Consider the following 14478-nt stretch of genomic DNA (forward strand, 5'->3'; position numbering starts at 1 on the left):
TCAATCAAGAATCTGGAGTGTGCAGGCACTTTACGTTCCTTGGAGAATTGACCTCCCCCCCTTCATCCGTAGAGACTTTTTTTCTTTTAACACTGATCTCAATGATGATAAGGCGGGGTGATTGATAACTTATGGTTGCCTACAGAGAACTAATTCACTTGTTAATTTAACACCGTTCATTTGATTTTGAATGTCTTACCAACTTTTCTGATAGTTTCCTTATTTATGATTATGGGAGTCCTTATGCGGATCCTTATAGATATGAAAAAGGTTCGAGGAAATCCTGCACCGTTTCGAGAGTATTTTGTTTTTTTTTTCTGGGTATAAAAAAATTATGGATCGTTCTTCGTCCAAAACCTCACAAACTGCAGTAGCCAGAAACAGGATTCCCAGTCCATCAGGACCAAGAAAATCTCCTTACTCGAGAACCTTGTGCGAAAAGGTTTTCCTATGAAATTTATTCCGTATAAAAAAAGTACTCGCAAAACAAACACTAAATCATAAATACCTGTCTAGTAATTTAAACTAAACACAATTGAAAATATATATTAAAAATTTAAGAAATTTTTAATATATTTTTGAACGGATGTCACGAGATTTAGAGTAATGTAAAACTTATAAATTCAGCGTCAACTTAGCTCAAGACCCGAAACAAAAAGGAAGTCAACGTATGACTTTAGTACATAATCAACCTCGTGCTTGGGGGATCGAGTTTCGACCAGCCTAAATAATCGATTAAACAAGTACAGAAAGTACCTGCTGTTTTGCTGGCCACAGATGTACAAAAAAGGTACCATATCTGTGATGATAAAATTGTACCATAGAGTGCAATCAAATTCGTGGGGCCTTTACAAGTCTTCGGTGATTTTGTCCTCAAACAATATTGAGATAATACATCCAATTGCAAGGTATTATTTCATCGAATCGATTTAAAATCCTTTTGCAACAATCAAGAGCTTATGCTGCTGTTATGTATGCAAACGTGTATTCACTTGAATAGTAGCAACTTTATACCTTAGCAACATGTCGCTTAATATAGGTATAAGAAACCTTTCACAAAAAAAAAAAGAATTAAAATGTCCTCTACCAAAATTTATCCAAGGAAAGAAAAAAAAATCACGATAAATCATAAAAAGCAAATATTGCATCAGAGTCATAAGCATTATCCTAATAATTCGTGGAATTATTTCCGAGTGGAAATATGTCATTACAAAACTGGATAATATGCCTCTAAGAGAAGCATATTAGCCAGAAAAAGACATATTTTCGATTGCATGCAATTTTCTCGTTACTTGTCAGGGCCGTATGTCTTTAGCATGGTAGGTACCAATCACTCTACCATCGATGTCTTCCAGGATGTAATAGTGGTTACCACATTTCTCTCTGATTCGGGCCTTGACAAACAAAGGTGCCAGTTTCGCATTAAAACGCTTTTCCATGCTGCTCTGGACAAAGTTTCGTCTCAGAACTTCTTGTCCTACAAAAAAATTTGGTACTCTGGTGCGCAAATTATAACGCTGTTGGTTCTGGTCATATGCGTCCTTCATATGTCTTTGAACCTCTTTACGAATTATCTGTAAATTATCGTCCCTAGACAACTGATAAATTGGCTCGTTAAGCATTCCGATACCCCTTAGAATATGATATTCAGATCCATGGGTTATCATATCTATTCCGAATAGCACATGGTATGGAGAGGTCTGTATTGCTTCATGTCGTGAGTTACGAAGACTACAGCTAATGGCACTAATATTCTCATCCCACCTAGTATGATCTTTTTTTAAATAGGCCCTAATCCCCGCTAGTATAGAGCGGTTTACGCGTTCGGAGGCATTACTTTGCGGTGAATATACCGCGGTATATATATGTTTAATGCCCAATGAAGTAAAAAATGCATTGATGTCATTGGCCCTAAATTGAGAACCATTATCACTTATAATCACTTCAGGGACACCATAGCAATGAAAAATTTGCTTTTCCAAGAAATCCATAATGACCCTAGAGGTGAATTTTCGAAGCGGCTGTAACCATTGAAATTTGGACAGGTGGTCCAACACAATGAGAATGCCAATATTCCCATTCTTACTGCGCGGATAGGGTCCTAGGAGATCCACATAGAGCCTTTGAAAAGGTCTCTCTGAGCGTGGCTGATTGCCCATTTCCGGTTTCATTACAAAATTGGGTGCCTTGGTGGTTTTGCACACATCACAGTTTCGAACAAAATTCCGCACCTCACATACAAGACCTGGCCAAAAGAATAACCTTTTCAATAAGTCTATGGTTTTCGACATACCCCCATGTGAAGCAACTGGTAGGTTGTGGTAGCGGGCAATGAGGTCTTTACGCAAACCCCCTGGCACCCACAACTTCCAGCAATTGTCCTCATCTTCGGTATCACCATTATAATGTCGGTTTCTGATATAAACAAATTGGTCAATCACCCGTATATCCGGATATTTCTCTTGATTGGAACTAATTCTTTTCCGAAGAGCAACGTATTCATCGCTCTGAAAACATGGTGATTGCAAATCAATATTAGGCACAGACACTTCATCCAAAGCTGTGATTTCTTCGCCATACATTCTAGATAGAGCATCGGGTACGATGTTATCCTTACCTTTCCTGTGGCTTATGGTAAATTTAAATGCCTGTAATTTGAGGACCCATCTCGCAAGTCTGCCCGAAAGATTCGGTTGCCTCATGAGCCACACAAGACTCGAGTGATCAGTTATCACTTCGAATTCTTGGAGCTCAAGATAGCACCGAAATCTTTGGATGGCCTCTACTGCAGCAAGACATTCCCTTTCAGTTATACTATAATTCCTTTGGGCCGCATTCAGTTTTTTACTCATGAAGGCCACTGGCCTTTCACAACCCTCATTATCCAACTGGACTAGCACAGCGCCTATACCATAGTCGCTGGCGTCGCAGTGGAGATAAAATTTCCGTGAGAAGTCTGCATTGACTAGCACTGGAGCTGAACATAAAAGAGATTTTATTTTATCGAAGGCTTCCTGAGCGCTAGGTGTCCACACAAATTTCTTTTTGCTGGATAGAGTTTCAGTTACAGGGAAGACTGTAGAAGAGAAATTCTCTATAAATCTCCTGTACCAGCCAGCCAAGCCTAAAAATCCCCTAACTTGTCGCACATTCTTCGGAGTTGGCCAATTTAAAATGGAGCTTATCTTATCCGGATCAGTAGATATGCCTCCGTCCCCAATCACATAACCAAGGTACTTGACCCTAGTTACACAAAAGTGACTTTTGGCTACGTTCAAGGTGAGATTTGCTTTTCTAAATTGTTCAGCGATGCGAACTAAAATAGAAAGATGTTCTGAAAAGGACTCGGACACCACAATCAAATCATCAAGATAGCCGAAAACACAATTCTTGAGATCGAAAGGTATTATTTCGTCCATGAGACGACACATTGTTTGTGGTGCGTTGCACAGTCCAAATGGCATGACCACAAACTGGTAGAGTGGTCTACCAGGGACTGTGAACGCTGTTATCGCCTTTGAGTTCTCGGACAACCCAATTTGCCAATAGGCATCCTTTAGGTCCAATTTCGAAATCAAATTAGCCTTAGGGAGACGAGAAAATATCCCTTCAATGGATGGAAGGGGATATGCATCCTTTTTAGTGGCTGAATTAATTTTTCTCGCATCGAGACATAAGCGGATTTTATGCGGTTTAACCACAAGCCTCATAGGCGAACTCCATGGAGATGTTGATTTCTCTATCACCCCTAATGACAACATTCTATCTATCTCTCCATACATTAGTTTTTCTACTGCGGGAGAGACCGGATAGAAACGTTGTTTTATAGGCCTAGTATCACCAACATCGATTTCGTGTGTTATCAATGCGGTTCTCCCTAGGCCTTTTTTGGCGAAATTTGGAAACAAGGACACAACTGCATCAAGTTGTTGCCGTTGTCCTGCATCCAAGGGATAATATTGCTCTACACAAGCAGAAGGTGCTATTTCAGATGTGTGATCAGGATTCCGAATGAATTCAGAGGAGCATGATTCCTCAAGACTAAATAAAGTCGTGTCGACAATGTCAGTGGATTTTATAAAACTTTCCACCAAGCCAAAACTCCTCCAAAAATCAATTCCTAATATTAGCCTTTGTGATATCGAGGGGATAACAAAAAGGTTCAATTTACCAATTTTATTCTGGAAATTCATTTCTACACTAAGCCAACCAACCACCTGTTGCGGTGCTCCATCGGCCGTCTTAACCTGAGTTTTACACCTGAAGAAATTGTCGAATTTCGAAAAATCTTGCCGCGCAAAATCGGCTCCTATGCAGCTTATACTGGCTCCACTATCCAATAGCCCATACTCAGTAAAGTTCAAAAAGGATACTTTCGCATAGTATCGTGGATCCTTTGAAATACGTACAATCGCCGATACAAGAAGTTTAGAACATTTACGTAAATTTCTGTAAAACCTTCTCAAGCGAAGAGTTGAACGCTTCCTTATCCTCGAGCTAACCTCATTCACTACTATATCAGAAAAAATTTCATTACGTTTGTTATTGTATATTTCCCACCGTTTGTGGTATGGTATACGAGGATAAATTATTTTGTCCAATTCGTCGTTTCCACTTCGAATAAAATCTCGACGTAAAATTTCGGGTGTATAATTGTCTGCATTACTCGATTCCTTGGTCAAATCCGGGTCATTATCATCAGATGAAGAATTATCATTACTAGTAGATGAAGAATTACTAGAATTAGCTTCTAGTTCTGTTCCGGTTTCGGAACATGACATTGGTAGTTTTTTGATTTGCGAACGCTGCATTTTGGGCATTGTGGCTTATAAGTGTTCTTAACACCACATCCATAGCAAAATATCGAACGTTCTTCAAGGCAGTCTTGCCAATGATGGCCTGCCTTGTCACAATTCCAACATTGCGACGAAAATTCGGATGCATGAACTGCATGTACCTCAGGATCTTTAGAGACCTCGGTCTCATTAAATTCCATATCCGTCTCAAGTTCTGAAATTTGTCGTCTTGGTGGAATCACATTAGAATTTCTAGCAGAGAAATTTCTCCTCACGTACTCGTCATTAAGAAGGCTTTCTCTCATTTGTACGAGCTTCCTGAGGTGTGGTATAGAATTCACAGGTACATATAAAAGTTCATGCCGTATATCTGGTCTAAGATTACGGGTTACAATTTCAATTAATTCCGTGTCAGGTAACGGTGTTGGTAGCCTATCCATAATTGTGGAAATGGCTTCGTAAAATGAATCAAAAGATTCGCCAGGTTTTTGTTTCCGGTTTCGCATCTCTTCCCGGATATCAAATGTCGACTTGAAATCCTTATACTGAAACCGTAAAGAATCACAAAATTCATCCCAGGTAATTATTCCGACCTGTTTGTGATACCTCCAAAACCAGGCTTGTGCTTTCCCAGTTAGCAGAATTGGAAGGTTTTTACAAATAATGGCAAAGTCGCCATTGAAATAGTCATTAGTCAATATTTGTAAACGGTATAAAAAATCCTCCACACTCATAGTGGCTGAACCGTCGAAGGTCAATCCCCAGTTTCTAATAATAGACGTTATTTTATCAGTGTGAATGCTAACAGAGCTCGACATATAGCTTGAGTTTTGCGAGGAGACCCGGGCATCCATGGTTTCCCGATTGATGGGTGCACTTGATATTCTTTCATTGATAGATTGGTCAGGAGGATTCGAAATAGGCTGTCTGCCTATCAAATCTAGGTTCCGGAGAACTCTTGTAACATTTGCCTCTATTAGCCTACTTATTTCAGAATAATCTATTGAAGGATTCGACACTGGAATAGAATCGGGTCGCGAGGTGGCAGTCCTTTTGGGCGTGTTCTGATCGGAAGCAGTCACTATAGGGTCAACACTATCCCGATTGGATATATCCAACTGGTTATTCTGTTGTAAATTCCGACTGTAGCTTCTAGTTTGATATTGTTTAGCCATCGCTCCTCGACCACGTCCTTTATTTCTGAACTGTTTCAAAGGATACGATATCGCTCGCAACTCCGATAAATTACAAGAGGATTTGCATACCGGACATACACCCTCGGTTGCCAAATGACTCTCTATACATCCTTGATGAAAAGAATGATTACAACTGGCAATAACTAAGCAAGGAGTTTTTTCGTTCATTACTTCATTACAAATAGAACAGAACGATGGCACTCCAGGACCGACATGAGAAATATTAGGTGACATCGTTAAGCTTGCAGCTTGACCCTGAGAAAAGTCCTGAAGCAAATCTTGGCCCTGATCCATGTCCTGGGACTGATCCTGTTCTTCAGACCTTAAGGGTGAATGCTGAAGGGGCATTTTTATCTATCTTGCAACAAAATGGTTTAAACAAAAAAAAATATATTAAATTGTACCAACAAATCTTATTTTCATAGTATTTCTTACGTGGAAAAGAATTGAGTTAAACAGGAAAAAAAATGTATATTGACATATCAGGGTTTCAGGTGGTAAACAAAAACCAGTCTATTGATAAACTGAGCTTAAATAGTGAAAAAAATCCTTCCCCCGGTGAACTAAAACATTCCATTCTACACCTTAACGGACGATTAATAGCAAATTACCATAAAAATCGTAATCCAGAAAAGGGGGCAGTTTGGGTATCCAATCCACCTAGAAGCAAAAATTATTGCCTATCTTAAACTCTACATGAAACGAATAATTTTTTTTGTAAGAGCAAAATTTTCAAAGAGAAAGGGTGAAGTAGGAATTTTTCGGTTAGATAACTCGCACTTTTGAACGCCAAGTTCCTAAGAATCCATAAAAAGCTACCCACTATTCTCCATTAAAATATGCTAATACCCAAAATTTATAAACTTCATGTTAAATTTGAAATTTACAAAAGAAACTGAAAATTCGGAACCAAAACTTCTCAAAATTTGAGAAAATTTCGGCCCCCATGTTGGGCGCCATTCTGTATTGTACTGCCTGAGCATTAAATAGAAATTCGGACTCTTGAGTGAAATCTCAAGAGTTTTAAAACCTCTATCCAGTCTTTAAGTAATTTGTATTACTACCTACGGATGCTACGAAATTAGAGACGAGGGGAGCCATAAATTAGCTAGCTATCAGCCGGAATTGGGGGAGTTCTTGTCTCCCATTTCATAGCATATGTTGCATTACAATTTTTATATAGACTCCCGAAATTAAATTTTCCTAATTAATCTAAATGGACCAAAGTTACCAACAATAAAAAAACGCAAAACCCCTATGTTGGAAACATGAGAATATGAGAAAAAATTAGCAAAGTCGAGACCCAGAATGTCAATTAGTATGAACCCTAAGATGTTATAGAGTCCGCGTCTCTTTACCCTCACCTGCCATGCCCTAGTGACGCCAGTATCATTTTTCTAGGGGCCCACAAAGTAAATTAGGTTTAACTCATTCACCCACGCAAGAAGTCAAAATAAATTTAGCTATCCATATTCATTTGAACGAAATAGAATTTTATTTAAATCATAATTAACTTCGTAAGCCTATGATCACTACCTTAATTAATAAAATTCATATAAATTTTTGTTTCCTATCCTAACATCGTGACAGGGAAATTTCAGATTAAAATTTAAATACATTTTTCGTTATATGACCATTCATTAAATTGAAATTTTCAACACTTCATGTAGCTTGTCAAATAAATCATTGTTAACAATAATCACTTTTTAATGATAAGCGACGAGACGCACTTTCAAGAAAATTCAAGAAAAAAACAAAAAGTTGTAATATTAGAATACTATAAACAAAGAACAATTCAAAATTTACCATAATATGAGAAAGATGTAATTTCGCTTTCAATGACAACAAACTATAAATATTAGTACTATTTTCTTTCAACAATTTTCACTTTCAATATTTGTTCTTAATATATATGTATTTTCAAAAAGAAACTCCTCAATTACTTATGAATATAATTTTCGAGATTTACTTATTTACCGTTTGGTGTCTTGAATAAAAAAAAAAGAAAAAAAAAAAGTGTGCTGGGTATACTAGTCAGAATGACAAAGTAGAAAGCAATTTCTTCCAAATTATTTAGCAAAACAAATAATACAAAATTTTTGATCTAGATTCGGGCATACGGAGAAGACGAAATATCGTAAAACTAATAACGATGATTAATGAAAAAAAAAACAGTTACCGCGAAGGTAGTATTATGACAAATTGTGAATGAAAGGGAGTATGTGATATTACAGCGCCAGCATTTACAACAACATTATTCAAAGTGCCATGAGCGTAAGATTAAATTTTACGCGAGAATTATGAATAGAGTGAAAACATGAATGAAAAAGCTGAATGAAAACGAATGAAGAGGTAAGGGGAAACATAGTTGGAGACTTTTTATTACATGCTACAAAAACAATTCGAGAGTAGATTTTGCTCTCTCAATAAGCACTCGTAGTGCATAACTTATGTGATGGGTCCCCCTTACCTTTTCATTGTGATCTTTCTGGTTTTTTTTTTTGTTTCTATGTAAAAAAAAATTAAATATGCATGAAATGTGTACACTCACCCAAACATAGATTTCGACGACGATGAGGCCTCAGCGGTTCAAAATACAGATGTTTGCTGGTTAAGCTAAATTAAAGTGTTTTCAATAAAAATTTAATATATATAATTTCTGCTTTAAGTTTTCACCATTCACTAAATTCTTGCTCAATAAAATTTTTAGTATATACCGAACATTATCCAATTATAGACTACAAATTTACGTTTCTATCGCCAGGTCTTCATTGTTTTCAGCAATCCGGACACGACGGTTTTTTTTTATAAATTTTCTTAATTAATCTCCATTCCACATCCACTTTTCATAGTTTAGCTTTTAAAAATCGAGGTTTTCTTATTTTTTTTTTCTTAATTTCGGTGGAGCCAGAGATATGCCCGGTTTAAAATCTCGCTAGTAACTATTCTGCCGTCTACGTTTTCCTCTTACTTCTGCTGCTTTCAATCAAGAATCTGGAGTGTGCAGGCACTTTACGTTCCTTGGAGAATTGACCTCCCCCCCTTCATCCGTAGAGACTTTTTTTCTTTTAACACTGATCTCAATGATGATAAGGCGGGGTGATTGATAACTTATGGTTGCCTACAGAGAACTAATTCACTTGTTAATTTAACACCGTTCATTTGATTTTGAATGTCTTACCAACTTTTCTGATAGTTTCCTTATTTATGATTATGGGAGTCCTTATGCGGATCCTTATAGATATGAAAAAGGTTCGAGGAAATCCTGCACCGTTTCGAGAGTATTTTGTTTTTTTTTCTGGGTATAAAAAAATTATGGATCGTTCTTCGTCCAAAACCTCACAAACTGCAGTAGCCAGAAACAGGATTCCCAGTCCATCAGGACCAAGAAAATCTCCTTACTCGAGAACCTTGTGCGAAAAGGTTTTCCTATGAAATTTATTCCGTATAAAAAAAGTACTCGCAAAACAAACACTAAATCATAAATACCTGTCTAGTAATTTAAACTAAACACAATTGAAAATATATATTAAAAATTTAAGAAATTTTTAATATATTTTTGAACGGATGTCACGAGATTTAGAGTAATGTAAAACTTATAAATTCAGCGTCAACTTAGCTCAAGACCCGAAACAAAAAGGAAGTCAACGTATGACTTTAGTACATAATCAACCTCGTGCTTGGGGGATCGAGTTTCGACCAGCCTAAATAATCGATTAAACAAGTACAGAAAGTACCTGCTGTTTTGCTGGCCACAGATGTACAAAAAAGGTACCATATCTGTGATGATAAAATTGTACCATAGAGTGCAATCAAATTCGTGGGGCCTTTACAAGTCTTCGGTGATTTTGTCCTCAAACAATATTGAGATAATACATCCAATTGCAAGGTATTATTTCATCGAATCGATTTAAAATCCTTTTGCAACAATCAAGAGCTTATGCTGCTGTTATGTATGCAAACGTGTATTCACTTGAATAGTAGCAACTTTATACCTTAGCAACATGTCGCTTAATATAGGTATAAGAAACCTTTCACAAAAAAAAAAGAATTAAAATGTCCTCTACCAAAATTTATCCAAGGAAAGAAAAAAAAATCACGATAAATCATAAAAAGCAAATATTGCATCAGAGTCATAAGCATTATCCTAATAATTCGTGGAATTATTTCCGAGTGGAAATATGTCATTACAGTTTTTGCTGGGAAGCTAGTCCATTACAATAGGATAGGACAAAAAAAAGTGATATTGTTGATATTTTTTCCTGTGTAGTAGTTTGGGTCTGCCTTAACTAATGCCATTTTTCCCCCGTATATCCAAAGAATGCATTTGAAATTATGCTAATATTTTGCACTCATTTCTGTTGATCGAAAAAACAAAAACATGCACGAGTGTAAGCATCTCTTTTGTCATTTAAAGATTTAAGCGTGTTACTGTTATTGTTTTGATTCTCCCTACCCCCTATGCACGAGTGTAAGCATCTCGTTTTGGCAGTTAACGATTTAAGCGTGTTACTGTTATTGTTTTGATTCACCCTACCCCCTATGAATATTTTGTTCTCATTTCATGGGGTGATTTAAATAGAGTGCCGGTAAAGCAGGTTTCTTAACATTCTTCAATAGCATAGACAGACCAGTTGTAACACTTTCGTTACTCTCACACATTCTCTCATTTAAGACACTCGTGATAGGATCGTTTAGATAGCGGCGCATTCACAATTAATCAATAATGGTATTCCCCAACAAATGTTTGAATTGGCGATTAATTGTTAGCCAGTTTTGATGAAACCAAAGCGCGTGCACTATCATTGACTTGTTGTGCTAGTGGTCGGACGAGATATGTTTGTATAAGAGCACTCGAATTTTTATTTTTTTTTAATAAAACAAAGACAAATGTTGGTAACGAATATTATTTGCTTTAGTACGGATAAATGAGGTGAAATACTATAGAAATTGCCGTAGAGCTATAACGACATTTGTCGTTATCACCACCACCAGCCGTCAATCGTTATTTATTTATTCCGTTGCCTGTATTTCAAGAATAAAATATCAGCGGTCACATTTCACATGTGTTAGACGTTCGGTAATAGTCAACGTTAAAAGATGTTTTTGAAAACCATAACGATAAAAATAAACTAATTTCGAAATCCCAAAAAAAAACTACAAAAAAGGATTAATTTGAATTGGAGACTGGATACCCAAAAATTTTATGAAATTTAGTGAGTGTCTATTAAGTTTTAAAAATCGTTATTTAAAATCAAAATCGGTTAAAAAAATCTTTACTATTATAAAATATTAATTAATATAATTGATAAATACCGATAATTGCAAAAGTGTGCTAGTTGAATAATGAAAAGTGCTTATTAAAAAAAAAAAGAAATGTGTTTTTAAGTTCATTGAAAGAGGCCATTACAATACACTAACGTCATCATAACTACACCCTCAAAAAAAATCGCTTCTTTAACATATGTTCCAAACATATTTTGCAGGAAGCACATATATAATTGCATACTGCCGAAACATTAATATGTTTGTTTTATGTGAACATATTATATGTTTGGAAGCATTTTGAGCCAAAAATATTATATGCTTGGAAGAATTTTTCCCAAACACGATTGTGCTCATTCCCTAACATACTCGTAATTTTCACTTCCACGAAATTTTTTAGTTATTGGCACCTTTCTCTGTAATACAAATAATGTTGAAGAAATTATTCACTTTTATAATTTTTTTAAATTTTACCTTTCGCCTGCACGGAGAATCGAACCGAGGACCATACAGTTTGTAAGCCAACACACTATCCACTGGGCTACGTAGCTGTTATAGTCACCAGTAGATAATTATCGTTTTAAGTTACATTTATATAGCATAGTTTGCAGCGCCCACAAGCCCATGCAAACATAACATTATTTAACAGAAACATACATTTGTTTGCCACGTGGAGCAGTGGTTAGCATGTCTGCCTTGCATGCAAAGGGTCGTGGGTTCAATCCCTGCTCCGACCGAACATTTTTTTTTTTTTAATTTACACATTTATATTTATACTATATTAATTTTTTTAAATGAAACATCGAAATGTGCGTTATTAAAGATTTATAGTCAGTAACAGTGCTTGATATAAACGAAATTGAATGATTTTTGGATAAAATATTATTTTTTATTGCAAAAATAACAATCTTTAATAAAAAACTGTTTTTGTACAAAACTTTAAAATTTGGAAGGAATTCAAAAACTAACAAAAGAAGAACGTGGAGTCGAGTATAAACATACATACATAATTTTATAATATAAACATAAATTTATTTAGGAGTGAACAGTTTTTTACTAGCATTTAACACCATCGCTCTAAAATTCCTTTTATTTTTCTTTAATAATTCATTTTAAAGAAAATAAACTTTTTAAATTGTTTTAGCTGTAAAAGTCGAACTTTATGCCCGCTTTTATATTTGATGGTGTCCGTCAACTCCTCGTGGACTACTTTTTAATAAAGAGAAACTAAACTTTGTTTTTTTTACATTTTACTGTGTAATTTTTCACTATTTCCTCCTTATTTCATTTTACCGTCCCAACTCTAAAAAGAGTATAGTGCCCTTTCGTTATTTTTATGAAGACCCCTGATCTCTTTTAACGAACCAAGAAAAAAATAATGCCAAAATGATAAACAAAACACATGTCCACACATACATAAAATGCTGCTCTCAAAGTGAAAACATAAGCTGTTTGTTTTTCAAATGTCTATTCTCTTGGTTCAGAATGTATATTCTCTTTATTCAAATTAAATAATATTTAGACTTAAACATATCAAATTTTTGGCCTTATCATAAAACAGTTTTCCGAAACAACATACAAGCGATTTCACAGAAATTGTTCTCTTTTGACTCTTTTGCTGTGTTATATTGATATCTTTCGTCAACTCTCCCGGTTTCCATCTCTATTTCTCTCTATACTCTCTCTGTCGCTTTGAATAAAATATCACAACATATGTATGTTTAGTTGAAATTTGTAAATTTATATATGTTTGTATTCACACATATGATTTTTATGAAACATTCATGCCCCAAACATAATATATTCTAACATATTAACATAGATGTCCCAAACATTTAGTGTTAGTTTAGGAAAATTACATGTTCGCACTTAAATATATTGTGGTTTAAAATCGTGCCCGAAACACATTTTGTTTATATCGGAACATATGAAAAACATATTTTTCTAACAGTGTAACGTCAACTATTAAAAAGTGGTTAATTGTAACAAGCCTTTGGGAAACGGTAAATATGTAAATCATAATGCACAATTAAACAACACATTAAAAAATGACCTTTCATTGTCTCACTCCATTTTATATGGTGTGATTTTTATTAAAAAATAATAAAAGGTCGATAAATTGGTTTTTATAAAAGTCTTTATATCTTCTACCAGGAGCAAGGAAAACTATATTTGTGGGGGTTTAATACAATAATTATGTATTTTGATATAATCGTAAAGAGCATACAGGGTTTCTGGCACGTAGTGTTATCAATTTAAGTGAACATATTTGTTTGTTATGTGAATGTATTTTCTATTGATTCAAATGTCCCTTCGAAGTCCCTCGGAAATCACACTAACTCCACGCAGAAAAGGAATATGTTCACCTCAAACTTATTTCCATGTAACATGATCCTGTCACATGTTTGTCGCAAAAATTTTGTTTTCTCGCCAAGCATAACATACTTGCCGAAATCAGATACACCATTTTCGAGAAAATAATATGGGATATTGGTGCAATTCGTCACTGACAGGACTGGCACCAGTTGCTCCAATTTGTCGCAATCTTTCCGATACTTAGGCTATTGTGATACCACAGTAGTATCACTGACTGCACCCCTTTTTTATAGGGGAGCTTTGAAACACTTAGAAATGTGGCCAACATTACTGAGAGGAGAAATTCCATCACTGAAAAATGTTTTGGTGTTAGGAAGAAGCTGGTAATGAAACCACTACCCATTGTATAAAGGCAGGCATGTCAAGCATTGTACCACGGTGGCTCCCATATAGGTCCCATATAAACCGATCACCAGATTTGATTTCCGGAATCTATTGATGGAGCAAATTAGTATATGCTTTCTAAAAATCATACAAAAAATTCAAGTAGAAATTATGGTATATTTCAAGTAAAAAAGTCTTTGAAATAAAGTATTAAAAAACGTCTCCTATTTTTGAAATTTGAAATCTAGATAAAATATTGGCAAAATTCTGTATAGAAATAAAATTTTGACAATATATACTATAGAAATTAAATTTTGACAATAGAAAAAAAGTTTGACAACATTTTCTATAGAAATAAAATTTTGACAATTTTTTTATAGAAATAAAATGTTGACAAAACTTTCTATAGAAATAAATTGTTGATGAAATTTTCTATAGAAATTAATGTTTCACAAATTTTCCTAAAGAAATAAAATTTTGAAAAATTTCTACAGGAATAAAAATTTGACAAAATTTTCGAT

At 35.1% G+C, this 14478-nt stretch overlaps 1 protein-coding gene across 3 annotated transcripts in view; it reads left to right on the forward strand.

Annotated features, from left to right (window-relative positions):
- Nucleotides 1-14478, forward strand: part of LOC142238020 (juvenile hormone esterase-like) — a 49485-nt gene that overhangs the window by 20424 nt on the left and 14583 nt on the right. The window contains exons 1-2 of one of the 3 annotated variants that reach the window (XM_075309510.1): nucleotides 11221-11424; nucleotides 13211-13260. The exons of 1 other annotated variant lie outside the window; for it this stretch is intronic. Coding sequence is in view for 1 of the 2 variants with exons in the window: in XM_075309509.1 (XP_075165624.1) it covers nucleotides 11199-11208 (10 nt within the window). In the remaining variant the exon portion in view is untranslated. One more of the 3 variants, XM_075309509.1, reaches the window with a different exon arrangement.

Source organism: Haematobia irritans, chromosome 5 (genome assembly GCF_050003625.1).
Source record: "Haematobia irritans isolate KBUSLIRL chromosome 5, ASM5000362v1, whole genome shotgun sequence".
In the NCBI taxonomy this organism is placed as follows: domain Eukaryota; kingdom Metazoa; phylum Arthropoda; class Insecta; order Diptera; family Muscidae; genus Haematobia; species Haematobia irritans.